This window comes from Sesamum indicum, linkage group LG3, assembly GCF_026168435.1.
Source record: "Sesamum indicum cultivar Baizhima isolate 11 linkage group LG3, ASM2616843v1, whole genome shotgun sequence".
Classification (NCBI taxonomy): Eukaryota; Viridiplantae; Streptophyta; class Magnoliopsida; order Lamiales; family Pedaliaceae; genus Sesamum; species Sesamum indicum.
The window spans coordinates 26,498,794-26,519,437 of NC_142659.1; the positions used below are offsets into that span (position 1 = coordinate 26,498,794).

The 20,644-nt window shown below is 34.4% G+C and overlaps 2 protein-coding genes across 3 annotated transcripts; one reads left to right on the forward strand and one right to left on the reverse strand.

The window, feature by feature from the left end:
- Positions 1-121: 121 nt before the first annotated feature.
- Positions 122-9,136, forward strand: LOC105158859 (ARID/BRIGHT DNA-binding domain-containing protein). Its single transcript, XM_011075753.3, has 14 exons — positions 122-477; positions 903-2,275; positions 2,402-2,532; positions 2,641-2,680; positions 4,178-4,230; positions 4,766-4,811; positions 5,176-5,268; positions 6,019-6,141; positions 6,243-6,294; positions 6,418-6,490; positions 7,590-7,656; positions 7,757-7,807; positions 8,261-8,353; positions 8,745-9,136. Exons 2-14 carry the CDS (start codon positions 911-913, stop codon positions 8,847-8,849), a joined length of 2,292 nt encoding a protein of 763 aa, XP_011074055.1. The 5' UTR covers positions 122-477; positions 903-910; the 3' UTR covers positions 8,850-9,136.
- A 5,967-nt stretch (positions 9,137-15,103) lies between these two features.
- SOB3 (Putative AT-hook DNA-binding family protein) lies at positions 15,104-17,097 on the reverse strand. 2 transcript variants are annotated; one of them, XM_011075755.3, is made up of 2 exons: positions 16,906-17,097; positions 15,104-16,437 (listed from the first exon to the last, which is right to left on the reverse strand). In XM_011075755.3, the coding sequence occupies exon 2, from the start codon at positions 16,255-16,257 to the stop codon at positions 15,322-15,324; it is 936 nt and encodes a 311-aa protein (XP_011074057.1). In that variant the 5' UTR covers positions 16,258-16,437; positions 16,906-17,097; the 3' UTR covers positions 15,104-15,321. The 2 variants fall into 2 exon arrangements, with proteins under 2 accessions (XP_011074057.1, XP_011074056.1); XM_011075754.3 differs by having other exon boundaries at positions 15,104-16,802.
- Between the last annotated feature and the right edge of the window lie 3,547 nt (positions 17,098-20,644).

Sequence of the window (20,644 nt, forward strand, 5' to 3'; positions counted from 1 at the left end):
TACAAACTGATTTAGAAGGGCAGAATGGAGAATTCAAAGAGTACATATCCAGGTGTTGTTACATCGTTGAGCCAAACCCGTTCTTTTGAACTACGAAAGCGCACAAGCAGAGGCCTCTCTCTCTCTCGCCCCCCCCCCCCCCCCACTCCCCTGGCGTTTGCAGGGCAGATACTTTCTCTCTCTACCTCGCCTCCGAGCTTTCCCCATTTTCAAACTCATGTGCTCTTCAATTACCTTGTAAATGAAGAGTTCCTCTTTTTGATTTTCTTTTTTTTTTAATTTATTCCCCCTGTTTTTGGTTCTACCGAATTCAGCACTGGGATTGCGGACGCGGGTAAAGAAAATTGCAGGCTGTGCATTGTCTCCTCATTTTGATGTAATAACTGGGAAAGACAAGCCGAATCGTAGATTTTACTGCACCGCTAATTCAGTCTGTCCAAGCTCTGGCCCGCCGCAGGCGTTGCGTGTTGTTTTGAGGCAAGTGTTCGTTCTTGTGTGTCTGGTTGCTGCTCATGTTGGTATGCGCTTCTGGAATGTAACTGATCGGTTCCCGCTTGTGTGAATCTGGAAATTAACTTTAGCAGAATCAGTATTTTCTTTTATTTATTTTTGTCTCGTATTTCCCATGTTTTGCTGACATGGTTGTGGGTTTTGGTTCATGCAAGGGAAAAATTTCAAGTTTTCGTTTTCTCTTAAGTGGAATTAGGGTTTTAAAATGGTAATGTTGCACTTGGAAGATAAAAAGCCAATTGAAGTTCGTTTGTATTGGTTTGAGTTTGCATTTAGGTTTTCGTTCTGTGGTCTTGCATGAGGGTTTGGCGTATTTCCTTTCCTTTTTCCTGATTTTGAAAAGAATATGCAAGAAAATGTCCTGATGGCCGCAATACAATTTTTTTGAGTAGATATCAAAATGAGCAAAAGTGATGTAGAGATGGAGGATGCCGAAAAACTCTCTCATGATTCAGGAAATATTATTCAAGAGTCGGAAAGTAAAGTGACTGATGCTGAGGTCGAAAATGAAGGAGAAAAACTCCACTGTGCAGCTGCTGTCACAGGGGTTGAAAATAAAAGGGAGGATGGTGGAGAGGACATAAATAAGTCTAGAAATGAAGATAAGGATGAGACTGATATTAAGACTGAGGTGAAAGACCAAACTGATGCTAAGAGTGAGACCAATGATCCAATGATCGCTGACGGGTCCGGCTGTGAACAAATCAATTCCAAAAGTGAGAATGAAGAGCTAATTAACACCAGAACTGAGGATGAAGAGCAAACTGCTGCTAGGAGTGCAGTGGAGGAACAAACTGATGCAAAAAATGAAGTTGTTGAACAAAATGCTACTAATGTTGGGATGATGGAAGAGAAGTCCTCTGAGAATGACATGGAGGGTGAAGATCATGTGAGGAAAGTGGAGGAAAAATCCGATGAACATGTTGCAGAGGATAAGCCCAAAGAAATTGGCAAAGATGCAGATTATGTTAAACATGATTTGGGGGTTCAAAAGACTATGGAAAACACTGATGGTGTGAATGATCCTAGGGAAAACAGGCAACTGCAAACTGAATTATCTGCTAATGATGATGGAAAGACGATGGAAAACACTGATGTTGTGAATGATCCTGGGGAAAACAAGCAACTTCAAACTGGATTATCTGCTAATGATAATGGAAAACCGATGGAAAACACTGATACTGTGAATGATCCTAGGGAAAACAAGCAACTTCAAACTGGATTATCTGCTAATGATGGTGGAAAAATGATGGAAAACACTGATGCTGTGAATGATCCTAGGGAAAACAAGCAACTTCAAACTGGATTATCTGCTAACGATGGTGGAAAAATGATGGAAAACACTGATGCTGTGAATGATCCTAAGGAAAACAAGCAACTTCAAACTGGATTATCTGCTAATGAAGCTGCTCAAAGACAGAATGCTGAGCTATATGAGGTAGTGCAGGGTGAGGATGAAGAAATGGAAGATGCAGCTACCTTGGAGGAAGATAGAACGGTTAAAGATGATCCAAAGGAAATGGGTGAGGAAACAGGTCATGTTAGCCGCGAAGCTGATGGGAATGGGGAGACTGTTGAAACTGCTGCCAAAACTGATGGTGAACTTGCAAACCAGCATGAAACTGCTGCTAAAACTGATAGTGAACTTGCAAGCCAGCATGAAGCTGCTACACCTCAGTCCCTTGTTAGATATTCTCCTACAAAGGCTGGAGACCATAGTGGAGAAACAGTCAAGTCTGTTTTTACTCAAGCAACACTACCTCTGGTAATAAATGTAATAGCGGAAAGACAGCATAAGTAAAATTATAACATTGAATGTAGATATCGATAAATGACTACTGCAGATTTCTAGTGTTACTTCTTTTTCTTTTATTTTTTATTTTTTATTTAGACAGGAGAGGATGATGATGGAACGCCAGAGGATCAAGTAGCATTCATGAAGGAACTTGAAAGTTTCTATAGGCAGAAGGCAATGGACTTCAAACCACCAAAATTTTATGGGCAGCCATTAAATTGCCTGAAGTAAGCATGTTATTGATTATGTTGTGATTTTGTTTTTTTCATTTTATTTTGGGGACTTGATTTTGTTCTTGGGTAAAGATTTTATTTTGTTATTTTGTTGGCTGCTAGGTTATGGAGGGCGGTGATTAGGTTGGGAGGCTATGACAGGGTATGCATGCCCTAAATTCCTAATAGTCTTTTAATTTTGTGTTTCCTTTTACTATTTCTTTGTCTGTTAAGGACTTGTGTAAATGAGAAACTCCCCAAACTGCATTATTTCTTATTCCCCATATTCCATAAGCTGAATTAGGATGAACATATATCGTTCATGTTAATGTTTTTTGTATAATTTTGTCAAGCATCTAAGACAAGTACAGTGTCTTTCATTAATCTACATGGGTGCGAGATCTTGCTTGAAAAGTTAGTTGAATTTTCCTCAGTATGATTTCAGTTTATCCTAGTATTGTCAAAAAAATAACATTATCAAATACCACGATGTTTAATTACATTGTCATCATGATTCTGGGCTAATACCTTATTGCAGCATAACACGTTCCATGCTGCAATTTTATTTTCTTCAGATATAAGGTTTTTGTATTCACAACTGTTCTCATCTTACACTTTATCGTCGTATCTTGTTGTCAATTTGAGACAGTTTATTGTTTAAAAATGGTTATAAGGTGTTAGATGGCTGAATTCTTTCTCAAAGAGATACACGTTTGGTCCTTGCCAATGAGAACTAAAATTTGTGCCCAGCTAGAGGAAAAGATATTACCAAATTGACTAATATGTGAGGTTATAAGAATACAGTCTTTTGGCAAAGTCATGTTAGCTTGAGTGTTGCTGCATCAATTATACCATTTTTCTTTCTGTCTTCTAGTTAGTCTAGGGTAGGTTTATTGTTGCTTCCTGGATGTGTGGATATCATATCCTCCCAAATCACAGGCTTGCTTCACTCTCTCTCTCCCTCTCTCTATCCCTATCTCTCTCTCTCTCTCTCCCTCTCTCTCTCACACACACACACATCAGGGCATTGTTTATGATTGGTCCCTTGGGGTGGTAGAACTTTATTATTATGGTCAAGCACTTATGACTTTGGAGAAGATTGCAGTATTTTTTAAAGTTCTCCAGGAAATCCAAAAAATGGGCATTGAAATTGTCCACAATCATATTAAGATAAGTCGGTATTTGCTACTGTACAAGGCCTGATACCTTATTTTGCTAATATCAATTGTTTGTTTGTTTTCTCTTTAGTTGCATACGATCTATATTTGCTCCTACATAAACTACAACATTTTAGTTTGCACCTATATATTGCAAGAGGCTTTATGAGCTTCTTGTTTGACTGGATATGATTAAGCAGAATACGGTAATAACTTGTTGAGATTTTGCAACCATGTTTCCCGCACATCGAGTTTGAAGTATTATTTTGTAGATATGCTTCCAGCATTGGAAACTTTAAGGAGCAGTGGCAGTAACTATAGAACATCTTAGGCCCAATTATAGAAATTAGCATTGGTATTGTCAACCTTTTAGCTCCTCCATACAATCTTTTATTGCATGCACTATTGGAGTCACACTGACATTATAGTACCAAAGACATGTATACACAATAATATTCCAACTGCTGTTTTCGTATTTACCAAATATGTGCAATTTTGAATAGGTAACTGGGTCGAAGCTCTGGAGACAAGTGGGAGAGTCATTCCATCCACCGAAGTAAGCATTTTCTTTTTGGATTTTTTTTTTCACTGTATTGTTGTTTGCTTGTTTTTGTATGAGTGTTTTCATTTTCTAATGTGAAGTTGTTTTTAAACTAGTGATATTTTGCACTTGGTTTGGTTTTGTAAGCTTCAAGCAATTGTCATTAAATGATTGTGCTCTTGTCCTGTCGGTAAATCCAAAATGATAAACATTAATGAATATCCTGTTAAGTTTTTCACTAGTTTTCTCCTGAATATCCTGTGAGGACCTAATTTATCTAAGCTTTAATTTCATCATGGCATTAGCCTTTTGATTTATCTTTTTGAATTAGCACATAAATGGCTTAAGAAATTGAGAAAAAGAATTGCTGTATTTAAATTCTTATGTGGCTTTACCTGGCTTGTGTAAAAGGAAAACCTTTTTGGATATCTGCTCTTCCACATTCTCTTTGCTTCTTTGCCATACTTGTCAACCTTATCGGCAAAATTGATCTAAAATGAAGTAGACTCTGAAAGTGGAAGCAATGTGCTCCTGTGTTTTCTTGTTGCAGGACTTGTACAACAGTTTCTTGGACATTCCGCATTTTCTACGAGAAGGTGACAGTTCTGTTTTGACTCTTTGTGCCGTAACAGTCATCTACTTTAGTCCTTCTGCAGCTGTTTGGTATATCCTGCAGAGACCTTGGCTAAATTTGCTTCTTTCTGGTTTGCAACATGAAATATAACTTTTTGCTGTTATGGTTCTTTTGCATGCTCAAGATGATTTGATTCAAATTACTTTAACTTTATATCCTGTCTGACCCATGTCAATTTTGAAAGAATTGTGAACAATGAAAAGCATGTTTTCTGCTAGGGGGTTGCTCTGTTCACTTATGTGGTTCTTTATTGTTTTGTTTATTATTATTTGGTGCGACATTTTATCTACATTCAAAGACCTAATTTATTTTTCTGTATGCATTAGTCTCTTCTGGAATTTGAAAGGCATAAAACACAAAGCGGTGAGCTTCAACTTCCAGTGGCAACTCTCCCTGAAGCTTCTGGTGTTGACGGTGAGGTGCGTTTACATTTAATATTTCTCACTACATGTTTCTTTTTAAGTTTTTTCTTCAAACAGAAAAGCTTCCTCTGCTCTGATGTTGCTTGATCCAATATTTTAGGTGCTTATATTGGGTTTATCTACGTTACAACAACTGCAATGCTTAAGAATCCTGATATTTGAGGAGAATGGAAGTATAAAGTTCTGATTGTGGAATTATTAATTGTCTAGCTCTGATCTTATTTATTGTTCTGTAAAGGGTCCAACCCTTCAATGTTGCAGCTCTAGATCTGTGAAAGATTAGAAGTTCCTCTCACATACTATTACTGAATTTTCTGTTGTTATTAGCAAATTAAAGGCATCATCTAGAGACATTCAGGTGCTGACTGCTGCCTTGTGTTTGACTAATTCCTTCTGCATGCTAATAGAGTATCATGTATAAGACAATCATACTGTGCAAGAGGGGAGGATTATGAATCAGGAAATAAATGGTTGCTTAAATGTTCTCTTCTCTGTATATATGAATATGTACATTACATAATTTATATGCCTCAGTCCCTCTCTTTGGTCTACCACAATTTGCCTTGTGCCGACAAGTATAGTTTCCATTCCGCTTTGCTTCTGTTTTGTTTCTTTTTAATATACAACATGTACTTATTGTGTGTGTGTGTGTCGGGCAATGGGGTGTTAATATAATCCTGGAAGCATAATTTGCCATCATAAAACATCAGAGATTAACATGAATTTCATTACTTAATATTTACCCAGGCTAATTGTTATCAAGGATCAGGATCGGGAAGGGCTAGAAGAGATGCTGCTGCTCGTGCTATGCAAGGTTGGCATGCCCAACGCCTCTTTGGCAACAGTGAGGTTGGTGAACCAATAGTGAAGGTATGGTGGAATCAACATCTTAAAGTTTAGTTTTAGTTGTGCTTCTGTTGACATAATGCAGCATAGATTTTTATCCATTTTATGCAATTATATTTTGGTAGGACAAGAATCTTAACAGTACGGCAAAGCGTGAGAAAAATCTCAAAAGCATTGGTAAGTATTTTTGTTAAAATATTTTTATCTATGTGTTCTTCTTCAGATTAGCGTCTTTGGAAGTGTAAATGTGGACCTGTTTCATTTTGTTGGCTTATTTGATGTGTGTGATATGTTGATTAGGTTCACTCAAACAGAAGAGACCAAGTGAAGTAGATCATTCAAATAAAGCCGCTCGAACTGAAACATCTAAGCAGTTAAGTCTTGGTTATATTTTGGTTACTAGATTCTTTTTCTGCTGTTAGAATTAGGCTCATATCATTGCATTCTGCAATTTCAGTTTCAAATTGGAATTGAAGTTAACTTTTCAGATGCATATCATCCCTGTAAGAGTAACCGATGATTCATTTTCTGTAAATAATCTATCCTCGGATTTTTTTTCAGAAGTGAAAAACTACTGCGTCTATCTTATACTGGTCAAATTGGATTTCATTATATAGTACACTCATTGAAAAAAAATTCATCCCTCTGACATGGGTAATCTGATATCAGCAAATAAGATGTCTCTCGAGGTTGGGCCTGAGTTGTTTTCTGTTTTATTTAATAATTGTAAGTGTTCTTTGTCATTATACAACATATGATAGCTTTGTTTAGTCTAGATTCTTTAGTATCTGTTGTTTAGGATTTTTTATAGGGTAGGACTGCCAACATAAGTATATGTGTGCAATGTAGTTTTTGATTCAAACTAATGTCTAGTTTTAGTTGGATCCGTCCTCTATCGATGTAATCCACCCCTCCATTTTGAATCCATGTGGTTGGGATTTTTTGTGGTTATATAGTACCAACGAAGGAGGCAACACTTTAATCAAGCTTTTGCTGTTTCTGGCTAGTTGGTTTGATATCTTCTGGATTAAGGTTCATGTGAAAAAGAAACATACATGCGAAGTGCCTTCCTCTTATCAACTCAAAGGAGGGGTATGGTTTGTTATGAGTCTCAATTAAGATGATGAAAATGCATCTTTTGTTGTGCTAGAAATTTATAATTATCTTTCTCTACACTTTCGATACCACAGGTTAATTAGGTATGGACTCTCCAGCATAGTGATGGCAGAATTTTCGTATAATCAGAACATGGGGATGTGCATGCTTGTTCTGCCTGTTTCCTTTTCGCCTACTCATTTATTTATACGCCTAATAATAACTCTAACTAAAGAATTCTTGCTAAGCTGGTATATGAAAATTGATTACCTGGTTGTTGCACAAGTGCTGATTGAATCTTAAAGCACAACAACCGCTGCTTTCATTTTTTTTTAAATTAGCAATTGACATTTTATGAACTGCTATTTGGTTGGTAGACTGGTGGCGTCTGTTGTTGATGTTGGGCCTCCAGCTGACTGGGTGAAGATTAACGTACGCCAAACTGTATGCTTCCTTCAACATCTTCAATTTGGTCTCTTCCACAGTGCAAATTTACATGTATGCACAAAAAATATGTACACCCTGACTAGTTTTATATGTGCAGAAAGACTGCTTCGAGGTTTATGCTCTTGTCCCAGGGCTTTTACGTGAGGAGGTGTGTTCCTGGACTTATACTATTTTCTTTTTTCTTTCATTTTTTAAAGTTATTCTTTTGAGAGCAAGTGTCTTGTGATGGATCCTCCTCCTAGAGCATTGTTTGCATACATGCACTCATTTCATTTCCTTCGGTATTTCTATTTCTTCTTCACTTAAAAATTTGTCGTGACATTCTGTTTTCTGTGAACAGTAGTTGTGTTTTGATTATTTGCTTATTCTATCCACTTAAAACTGTTTCCTTTTTTCTTTTTTAAATGGTCCGGTCTTATTCCTTTGTTGGTGGGATTTTGTAGTCTGAACCACTAACGAACGTTCTGATCATGGACATACTTTCTATGTTTCTATCCTTTTTGTTAAGAGCTGACATATTGCATATGATGTATCTGCATTTTCTATTCATGAGGTGTAAATTGGGACAACATATAATGCTATGCGTTAATTGGTGCTTCAGGTGCGAGTTCAATCTGATCCTGCTGGACGTGTAGTTATAACAGGGCAGCCTGAGCAAGTTGATAATCCCTGGGGGATTACAGCTTTCAAAAAGGTACCTTGACCCTTTATTCTTGATGATAATGGCGTGAATTTGAGGGATGAAATCGTATGTCCTATTTACTAATGAAAGCTTGAATATTGTTCTCATACTTTAGCTGTATAAGATGGTATTCTCTTACTTCTGAAAACAATGTCACTGCATATTGTTTTTCACTCGAAATCCAACAAAAAAGAAAACCTTATTCCTGTCTCCTTCAGAATATGTTTTCATCCTCTCTCCAGTGGATATGAATGACAAATTCAGAAGCGAATTTATTATGATTTTTTTTTTATATTTTTGTTTTTGGGTCTTTTTGGGGGTGGAGGAGCAGAAGAAATTTTGGTGTGTGAATGCGTCTTGAATTTGAAAGTTTAGGATGAAAATCGTGCTGGGTGGTTTTCAGGTAGTCAACCTACCGGCAAGAATAGATCCACTTCAGACTTCAGCCGTGGTCAGCCTGCATGGGAGACTCTTTGTCCGTGTTCCTTTGGAGCAGTCAAATATCTAGATTTTAAGAGTCTCATCCCCAGTATGCAAAGAATCCATCATCGACTCACCACAGGTGAATTCCAATACCTGCACAAGCTTCTTTGTTAGTGTATTGTAAGCTTAGACTGTTACTTCTGTAGTATTGCGTTAGCAGTTAGGTTCATAGAGCCGTCCCTATGTTTAGATAAAAGTTATTAGTAAGAACGGCATGGAGGCTTTTTCAGCTGTGGCCGCCCATTAGCTTAGGTCCTCTTCACTGTAGGATGAATAGAGTGCTGATTTGATTAATCCAAGACTCCTTTCCTACTTTCATGAGTTCAATATCTCTTCTTGAGTTTCTCTCAACTTGCATTCAAGTAGTATATTTGGCAGCATTGATAGCTACTAGTACAGATGCTCTTTTTATTGTGTAATTTGATCAATTGTATTTGCATATCATACTGTTCTTGGAAAGTTTCTGCATCTTCATAAACAAATGTATTATTCTTTTGCTGGAAGATCTATCTGTCCTCACTATATCTCTATTTGTACCAAAATATAATCTGCATGATGGAAAAGATTCTAAATATTTGTGGGATGTTTATCCAACCGCGTCATGTTTTGATTGATGAATTTGAGGAATCCCAGTTACAAAATTTGTATCCCTAGATAACAATTTTATAAAGAAAAACTATTTAGGTAATAAAACATACAAACTAGGATGACAGAAGGGTAGGGGTGTTGGTTAAACCGGTCGAATCAAATTTTTGATTTGATTTTTGTTTTTTTTTTTAAAAAAAAAATTGATTTTTCGATTCCATTTTGGTACTTGTATTTTTGTATAAAATTAAAAAATTATCAAAATTATTATATTATATTTTTTCGATTTTTTTAACCGAAAAAATTTTGGCAGACCAAAATGCACACCTCTACGAATGCAAACGAGTGGATTTAATATGTGTTGGTTTAAAATGAATTTGAATTAATTTGGATTTTTAAATGGATCGGATTGGTTCGATGACATGTTTTTTTTTATATTTTATGTTACAAAATTTAAAATTTTAAATAATAATAAGATGATAATATTTTAATGTCACTTATAAATAATATGACTAAATTTGAACTATTCATTATTTATAAAAAGTAATGATATTACATTAAACATTCAATTGTTAAACATAAAATAAGAAAGCTCGTAGCGTAATATAAAATACTCCATTTTCAAAACGAATTATGAGACAAATAATTATGTAATCAATTTCTTTATAATTGTTCGTAAAATTAATTTGTGGATTTTAGTCGCAATAACGATAATACATGTTAGTTCATTATAAATTATTATTGAATATTAATATTTGATATGTTTATTAAAATTTATAATATATTTGTATAATGTCAATTTAATCCCAAAAAAAAATAATCGCATATGAATTGCAAATTTTGACTATTTTATAAAAAAATTTACTTTTCTTTAATTTGTTTCTTATTAATTTGAAAAATAATAATGTACTAAATATATTTTGAAAGATGTGTTTCTACGAAAAATGTGAAAATTAGAAATATAAAAACAGTTAATAATAAATTTAAATAAATAAATAATGAGTTTAACACTTTTAAGACCGTCATTAACCCATATAACATCCATGGGCAACTTGTTTTTATTAAGTTAAACTAAGACATGCTTAGGGAGTGTTTGGGCAAAGCTTTGTAAAAACGCTTTTCAACTTTTAAGTTCAAAAAAATACTTTTGAAATGTTTGGAATGTCAGTTTCTATTTTTGAAATTGCTATAAAAAGTACTTTTAAGCCAAAAGCTAAAAACTGAGTGCTTCTAACTGCTTTGGCCTTTTTTAGATAAATTCAACTTTCTTTGAGCTACTTTACTTTCAATGTAATAATTTTATTTCCATTTAGCCCTTTTCAATTTACTTTTAAAATTGCTCATATAAAGTTGATAGAATTTTCAAATAATTTTGAATAATTTAGCACTGACAAAATTTATAATTTCACATATTTAATATTTTAAAATTTATTTATTTTATTTTTTATACTATTGGATATTATTCCTATATCTTTGAAAAATATAAATTAAAATTCCTATGATTAATAAATAAATATATTTTTCGTAATCACGCAAGGTTATCTATTATGCATAAATTACTGAACGACTATATTACATAGTGAAAATATTAATTAAGTTAAATGTTTAATTTTTTCATTAATATTCAATATTTTAGTAATATAGATGACAAATATTTGTAAAATCAAATATGAGATGTACTAATTGCAATAAAATTTATTATTTTTTATAAATTTTATTGCAAAAAAATTATTGTTATCAAATGGCAAATGTAAATAGTAAACAAACATAGTATTTTTTAAATCCATATCGACAAAATGATCTTTAACCAATTAAATTTATTTAAGAAGTAATTTTTTTACAAACACTATCCAATTTAACTTTTGTACTCTTCACTTTTTAACAAACACTATCCACTTTTGATTTTGCTACAACTTTCAACTTTATTTATTAAAATCACTTTTCTAATATTAGAAATTTTCACAAACACGCTCTTAATATACCCATTTAATCATCACCAACTTATATTGAACACATTCCAATCAACTTAAAACCTCACCAACATATATAGAATTCTTTATCAATCCACTTAAAATTTATCACCAACCCGTATAGGATCCATAATAAACTCATGATTATAATTTACATTAGCATCTTTCATTTATATTTCTAAAAAATGACTTTTGATATACTCATAAAAAATTAAATGTAAAGACCCATTTTAGACCCATATAAAACCCATAATTTATTTAAATTTATATCACAATCTTGCACATAATTGACATCTTTCCCCCTTCAACCATTATTTTAATATAAAAATTTAATTATGTCAACATATCTTACCACAATTTAGCCAAACACTTTAAGAATTTACTATATTAATAAAATTTATGAGATGTTTCTAATGGAAAGTAGAAGTTCCCATTTAGACATTTTCCAAGTACAAACATGGTGAGAGAGAGAGGGGGGGACCACCAAAGCAAAAAATATGAAGATATAGATTCTCACAATTAATTTATTTGGTTCGTCCATATCTGACCTGTAATTGATTTAATTCGATCAAATTTAATTCAAGTAGAAAATTCTTAATATCAACAGAATTTATTTGTATCTACAACAGTCTTGTTTCAATCAAGTTCTAATCATACACTACATATTTGCCTGATTATTAATTTCAGAACGCACACACTCCCCACCCATAATCCCACTTGATTTCAATTATAATATCGTTGTTTGAAAACTTACTAATATCATTAAAATTATCATCTGTCCGACACAAAAAACCCTCCAGTAGAGTTCTATTAAGGATATAAGGGTAAATTACATGCAGACCCTCATTCATAATAAAATTTCTCCTTGGTCCTCACATTATGAGGAGAAGATTAAATAGGGACAACTATGCGTCCTCACCTCTCCTAAGGTTGTTTTGATATAATTACACTTAATTTTTTTATAGATTAAGAAATTGCATCTAATACTCTTTAATATTTTCTCCATCTAACAAATAAATTCATCTGTTGAACTAAATTTCCGAAATTTGCCAATATTAGAACATGCTTATTTCAGGTCAAGCAAATTTTTTCTAACCCTTATATTATTTTTTTGGTTAGATTATTTTTGTTTGATTTACAATAAGTATAAACTAAATCAATCAGGGATAAATATATATCTGTATCAAATGTACTAATGTCAACAGATTACATGAAGTTCACTAACTAATGAATTTATTTGTTAAAAAGAAACAAATACAGAAATTTTAAAATTGAATTTTCAGATCATAAAGAGTGTATATATAACCACATAAAACCTTTGAAAAGGACAGTGTAATTACCCCAATGAATAAACTATTGGTTTGTAGATCTAAAATGATGGATGGAGTGGATACCTGAGGAAGTTCACAATGAAACAGGCACCGTTTCCAACCTCGTGGAATGAGAAATCAAGCAAAGAGGTGTGTGTACCTTGGCCCATCCCAATCTTGTCTACTTCTTGCAAACGTTACATTCTTGGACGAATATAACAACATCCTCCTCCTCTCCCAACTCTCCACCACTACTTTTGTAAATGGGCAAAGAGGGTCTTCGAGTTCGGGTTGGGACCCAAAGTTTGGAATTTTTTAGCTATCTACAGGTACTCAAAACTTTCAATACCCGATTAAATTGGATACCCAACTCGGCACAACTCTAAGCTTGCAAACATTGAATTTTGTCGCACATACTCCAACTTGTTTTTCTTTATTTCATTTTTCACTTTTATTCATCCAAAACAGCGCTTCACAATCGCCATATTACATTTATGGACGAAAATGAAACACTGAGAAACTAAACGATGGAAAGCTGAGATGGGAACAAATAGAGACACCCATTAGCGGATGCAAGGACAACAACATTGTGGGACATCATATTACTATAATTCACAAACGAATAATAATCCCATACGCTCGCTGATCCATCCATGGACACGTCCTGCATCAACGTCCCGAACTGATATTTCAAACAAGTGGCGCACATGGGCCATTTCTATCATGTCTTTTTCCCTTGGCCAAGACGAGCCAAATAGTTTCCCCTGCAGCCATGGAGCATGCAGCTCGCATGCTTTCTGGCAATCGTGTAATAAGACTAGAAACCAAGAACCAGACAAATGAACAAAATGTCACAAACGACATCCGTTGGATTACATGGGGTGGGCTGCTCCCCCTCCATCAACTGTCAATGCAACACGCCCCCAACTCAATCAAACAAGCAGCAGCTGCATTATTCCTTTCCTCAAAAGTTCCAATTATTCAAAGTCCCCACGGCCGTTTAAGTGTGTGTAGCTTTTTCATTTTGTTGTGTGGAAATGGGCTCTCTCTCTTTTGCCTAATTAGGCAAAGACACTCACTTTATCCTACTATGATGATTGTGGCATATCATGTAACTACTAAGTAAACATATATAATCCATTTTGCAATGTAACTGGCAATATGAACTATAAGGCAATCTATCTCTTTTATTGATCGGGAACTTCTAGGTCAGACGGATACGCGGCACTAATGATACACTCGATACACGACTATTGTACAGTTCATGAAGAGTGAGCAGTCACATTCCAACTATATTACACTTACTCTGTTGGTTGGTTTGATCCGGCCAAAATTAGTCTGTATAAGATTTTTCCTTTGCAGGAAAGTTCCTATCCACATCAGGGGATAGAGGAATTGGATGGTCCTAAAAGGATCTTCGCGATAGGGGGGATTGCGTTTGGATTGATGATTGTAAATTCAGGGGAGCACAAATACTTGATAACAAATCATTAGGATAACTTCATACTACATTAGGATAACATCATTAGGATAACAAATCATTCGAATCCATCTACTCTACTTTTGACCTATGCTTTGTGGAAAATTGATCGATTTCAAAACCTATTCATATGGAGTCCTTTTCTTCAATCGTATCAAATTCAAATACAATCCTATCTAAATGCAACCTAACAAAAATATATATTTCTAGGAATTTTAGGATTAACGCTCCCGAGTCTGAATGAACTTTAAGCAAATTAGTCGAAGCTTCAATGATATATAATTGTGTTCTCTACTCGTCCAGGGCAGAATTTTTGTTCCGACCAAGTTTGGCCACATCAAACCAAATTACGCTTGTATGTGACCCGTTATTCTACTTGCACTGTGCATTAATCACATACATGACCTAATTCAGGTCCGACCCAACCGAATCCGGACCATAGTCACTGACATTTGCCAATCTGCCTAATAAGAGGACCTTGACGTTTCCAGCACTACCTCTTCCAATGTCGATGCCATCGGAGCAAAATGCATTAGTTCTATATACTAACTAACACATTCTTATTTAATGGTTCAGTGATTTCCCAATCCAAATCCTATTGCATCTTCTGTTCCACTTAACATATATCCATCACGTGTATAAAATCTTTCCATGCAGATGACTTGTTTATAACTGTGTACTTATGTAATGAAATACAAGATCAAACAACTACTTAGAATAGTGGATAGGGACCGGGCAAAATGTACATATCACACAAGTAGAGACAATCTGTAAAAATTCATTATACTGAGCAAAAATTATTGTCCACACACAGATTGAATCAAGCTACTTACCTTGGAATTCAATCCATCAGCGTCCGTCCGACGATCATCGATCAATCTTCCGAATTCCAGGCCCTCCAAAAATTCAATTGCTTCCTCCAATTTGATGAACATTTCAAGAAAATGTACTCTATATATATCACCATTCCCATGCACACATACTGCAAATTAATATAATCTTGTTCTACAAAAGCTATTTAAATATTAATTTTGAAATTTTCCCACTTTCCTGCCTTTTTTTTTTCCCTGGTGCTGAGAAAATTGCATAATTTTAGACCTAAAACCATTAAACTAAACAGCATTTCAAGAAACAGCAAGAACTGGTAAATATTCAAAAGGCTGGCCTTGCAGAACTTCCACCTCCCCAACCGAACAAATCAGCTGAAAATGGATAGTTGTTTCCGGGCGCAGGCATGCTCCCGCTAGCCGACTTCAAGAGAGCAGCACCGCCGCCGCTGCCACCATTTCCGCCGCCACCGTTGCCTCCATCACCAGCAGCCTCACTGACATGGCCTCCGCCGCCGCCAGCGGTGACACCAGAAGACTGGGATGCAGCAGGCTGAGGCTGAGCAGCGTTGTTTCCCTCTTCTTCTTCTAAAGGCAATCGTTCAAACACTGCATTTGCAAAGGAAGCTGCCATCAAAACCACCGGGCCTGAGGCCATTAATGGCCCCACTACGCTTCCTCCAACCACCTGCCCTTGCCCACCAGCTAGGAATATGGACAAGCCGCCGGAACCCGGCGGAGCAGGCGGCGGAAGCACCGTCCCGGACAGTGAGAGAATCTCGAAACGACCGTGAAGCGTCACTACACTCCCTGCAGGCGCCGCCGGCTGGCGAAGAGTCACATTCGTCACCGTGCCGCTGCCGCTGAGCACGCAAACACCTCTCCCCCTCCGCCTGGCGTACACAGACACACTCTCGACGATGTCGCTGCCAGCTGAGACTTCAAGAACGTGGGATCGAAGAGCGTTGGGGCTGTCCCGGGTGACGATTATCGGAGGCTTGGGCTTATTCTTGGAACCTGGAGGCCGGCCCCGAGGTCGACGGCTGTTGGTGGGAGTGCCACCGGAGCTGGTGGTGGCTGCTGTATCCAGGTCCTTCTCCGGCGGGGAATCCTTGGAATCTCCAGAAACCGGGTCGACTTCAGCAGTAGGATTGTGCAGAGAAATCGAAGATGGGCGTTGTTGCAAGTGGAGATCGGGGGGAAGAAGCTGATGAACAGGATAGCGAGAAGAACCGGAGGGTTGCTGCTCGTAACTCCCCATTCCCACATCTATATTTCTCTCCCACCACTTATTCGCCAGCTCTTTAATTTCTCTCTCCTCTTGCTCTCTCTGGAAAGAGAAAACAACCAGAGCAATATATCTTCTTGAAAATCTTCCCTCCAAGCAGCAGAGAAATGGTACGTTGATGAGTCAGAAAGGCAAGATTTGTATACGGGCAATCTGACAAGAACAAGATTGAATTGGAAAGTTATTCAGCCGAGGCATGAAAAGAAGAATTATATCTTGAGATTCACAGTGGATTTGAGAGCACTATTGACTACTAGAATCCAAGAACTGATTGGACAGCCATTTATATTTATATATATATATTGTGTATGTCTGCAGGCTGCAGCTATATCTGATGAAGATCAAAACAATGTTGAATGGTTTGCAGTAGTCTGATAAACACGGCGGTCGTCCGGTCCAACTTGCACAACAAACCAAGAAAGATTCAAAGCAACAAGTACAAGAAATTAATCAACTCCAAGAACCCTTTTTCTCTGTTGGTGCAACAATTGTAGAAGAAGCTTCAGAAGCAAGTCTATCTGCAGTACTATTATTTCATCAGAAGACGATGCAGAAACCTTTTTTCTCTTTCGGGTCTCTTCTTATGTACGATCGAAGAAAACATTAATATAATAATCTTACCTCACTGTCCGAGGGCAGAATAAAACTAAGGAAAAGGGAAGCGGAAAGAACATTAATGACCATGTATATGTATAGTGTGTGTTGTGTGTGTGTGTAAATGAATATATATATATATATAGAGAGAGAGAGAGAGAGAGAGAGAATTGTGGCGTAGGGGTTTGAATGTTGATGATTGAGAGAGGTGGAATTGGCGGTGGAAAAGTGTGCAGTAAGAAGAAGAGAAAAAAGCAGTTCTCAGGCTGAGGCTCAGGCTGTGATCCGGACCATATTCCTCACTGCACGACAAACTTCTCCTTACCTTTTTATCCCCAGTTTTTTCATTTTTAAGGTAAAACTTCAATAATTATCTCCTAACGTTTTTACTGCTGTAACTATAAAAATATTCTACTTCACATCGTGTTTTAATTATACAGTAATTTTAATGCACTTACTGTATGCATGATCAGTGTATTTGTAATTGATTTAGATAAAAAAAAATAAACATTCTATAATTCTTTAATAATCTTAGCAATTTCTTTGCCAAATTTACATAAATTTATCAGAATTATACTTTTAGTTTCATAAAATAAATTGATCAGCATGGAATTAACAATTAAAATCCTAAAAAATTTTATAAAAAAATGATAAATTGCATCGTTTTTTCACCTGCTAGAAAATTAAGGAAATCCTCATGTAACATGAGAATTATACACCCGCGTATAAGATATCCCAACTATTCGTTCAATTTTTGCTAAATTTACACCTTTTTTTTATAATATTTGGTGAATTTGAACTAATTATATGATAAGTGTCGTATATTTATCGTGTTACTGTTATATTACATTACAAATGTATTCCACTTATTTTGTGATCAATTTACTTTAATCAAATCTGATTTGAATAAAAAATTTCCATCATTTTATTTATTCTATTTTATAGACAAATCCTAATTTGATCGTACGAAAATATTTATTACGTCGCTTACATTATTAGTTCATAATATTTCACGACATGAGATGAGATGTATTAAAAAAATAATAAGAAGAAGAAGTGAGTACGCACACCCTTAATTTCTCCACCCAAACGAATCCTCACATTATTAATTAATACAAAAGTATTACAATTAATTAATAAATTAATTAACAAATAAAGAATAAAGAAGCAGACAGCGCGCCGAAGGATAACATCAATCTTTCCTCCCAAAGTTGAGCGAATATATATATCATAATTGAATTAATTATATAATAAGCGTAATACACTTATCGTACGATCATTGAATAGTTAAGGATTACATAACAGTTGCTTTATGATTGTTGGTTTCGGCCAAATTTGATCTGGGCTAAAATTTTCTATATATATACATAGGGTAAAATGTATTTTTGATCTCATAACTTAGATTATTCGACGTTTTTGTCCTTTAATTTATTAGACCAATATTCATCTTTTTTCACTGGAGTTTTTCTTGTCGTCGAAAAAAATTATGTGCCTCTCACGTGATATTTTAAAATTGGACTTTTGTTCCTATTGACTCATTTCTATCAAATTTTCTTGTTCTTTAACTTTATAGAGTAATATTTTGGTTTATATTTTTTTATTTTTTTTTTGTAATTTCAATTTTTTTTTTATAGGAGTTTATCCTTCTTGCCGATGTATTTGAACTCCAGTGAACAAAATGATTGAAATCCGAAAAATTAAGAAAAAATATTAGATCGATATACTGCATTAAAGTTAAAGAACAGGAATGTCAAATAGCGTTAATTAAGGGACTAAAAATTTAATTTAATTCTATATACATATATACATGTATAAAATAAGTAGTAGATTTATTTTTTTGGTTTTAAAATATAAGAAGTATTAGTTTCGTGTGTACGAGAATGAAATGAATAGTGAAGTAACATTAATTAATTAGTATGGAGAAGGTGCATGCCATTACATCTTATAAATAATTATTACTACTTTATTACAATTTGCTCCTTCATTTTACCAAAATTGTCTAACAAGTCCAAGAATTAGTGAAATTTTTGAATGGATTGGACATTATTCATTTTGAGGTGCTTCGGTGAGTTTATAAGTCTTTTTAATTTTATATTTATATTGACAAATTTTTTGATTAAAAAAAAAGTTCGGGTTTTTAAAATATTACAATAAAATTATAAAATTGCAATATATTATGAGTTTTGATATTAACAATTACGCCAATAATAAATCAATTGTCGCCGTATAATAATATTCGTAATTAATCAAAGATTATTGCTATAGTTACAAAAAAAATGAATTATTCCTTACACTATAAATAATTACAATTTAAGTCATGGGGAATTAATATTATATATTTACAAGGATCATTAGACACTAACGCAAAGGATTTATTTTGACCATGATTAATCAAAATTCCCTGTTGTTTTTTAGCTATGACCAAAAAAACAAAAAATTTGTCAGCTTTGAGTGTTGGCTGATGTTTTCTTCTCCCTTGCCTGTAGAAATAACGACTGGTAGTCGTTGCATAGCTATGATTAATTGGTATTTACATAATTTTTTATGCCTGGTGTCTGATGTTTTGCCTCCCTTACCTGTAGAGACCTTATTTTATGGGACTAAAGACATAATTCTACCTAAAATAAATTAGTGTGACACTCAAAATAGACATAATCACGGAGTATTAGTACAAGGCCTAAACACATTTTTGGTCCGGATAATTTAGATCATTTGTCGTTTTTGTTCTTGAGCTTTATAGGGCATTCATTTTTTTATTTTTGAGATTCTAGTCATTTTTCACTGGGGTTCACCCTTCTCAATGAGAAAATCCATGTGCATCTCACATGATTTTTTAAAATTATGGCTACTATATTTTCAAGTATTTTCGTCTTTTAATTTTCTATAATTGCATTCTAATATTGTAATGTTTTTTTTAGGTTTTACAATTTTGGTCTTTTTTAACCAATCGATATAATTTACCTTATGTTATAAATATACCCTATGAGGCAGTATTTATGTAAATTTTATTTTTAAATAAGTTCCGAACTTATAATTACAACTTCAGTTCTAAAAAGCGTACTTATAATCTTATAAAAATAAAAAAAATTGTATAACTAAATCAAATTTCACAAAAAATTCGATATCGCTCATAGGAATCTATACTCATATACGACATGATTTGTCAAATCAATAATAACAATAATGATACTACGTATGATCTAACTATTAAAATTTTATATGGATACAAATTTACACGGACGATATCACCAAGTCCCAAACTACATAGGTGGAATGGAAGGAGTGGTCAAAAGTCAAAATGAGATGGAAGCACGTGGAGGGTGTCGGGACATTGGAACTTGGTCAACAACTCACACCCTTATCCTATTTATCGTATCTCTCCATGCAATATTTTATTATAAATTCACACCAACATCAATTTTAGATAATTATCCTTTTTTGTATATCTACAATTCTCTAATCATAAATGATGTTAAATAATATATTTCAACATTTATTTCTTTCCAATAGAATAAAAAAAAAAACAAAACAGTTAGCAATAGTTTAATTTAAATATTTATAAATTATTTTGTTGAAAATAACTAAAAGAATATAACTTTTGTATTATAATTTCCGTTTTGAATTATTTAAAAAAATTGTGAGTTTCTCCCACCAATTACTATTCAATTTTACATATTAAACTTGGGTTATCTACGGAAACTTATTTTAAGCGCTTATCAATTTATTATTAAATAATATATTAAAAAGAGTGCTTTTATTTTATAAT

What these genes read in the sequence shown, in the direction of transcription:
- LOC105158859 (XM_011075753.3), top strand. Translation starts at nt 911, where the DNA reads ATGAGCAAAAGTGATGTAGAGATGGAGGATGCCGAAAAACTCTCTCAT. An exon ending in CTTCTGGTGTTGACGGTGAG is followed by an intron (nt 5,269 to 6,018) that starts GTGCGTTTACAT and finishes ATATTTACCCAG; the next exon opens with GCTAATTGTTATCAAGGATC. An exon ending in GAAAAATCTCAAAAGCATTG is followed by an intron (nt 6,295 to 6,417) that starts GTAAGTATTTTT and finishes TATGTTGATTAG; the next exon opens with GTTCACTCAAACAGAAGAGA.
- SOB3 (XM_011075755.3), bottom strand. Translation starts at nt 16,257, where the DNA reads ATGGGGAGTTACGAGCAGCAACCCTCCGGTTCTTCTCGCTATCCTGTT.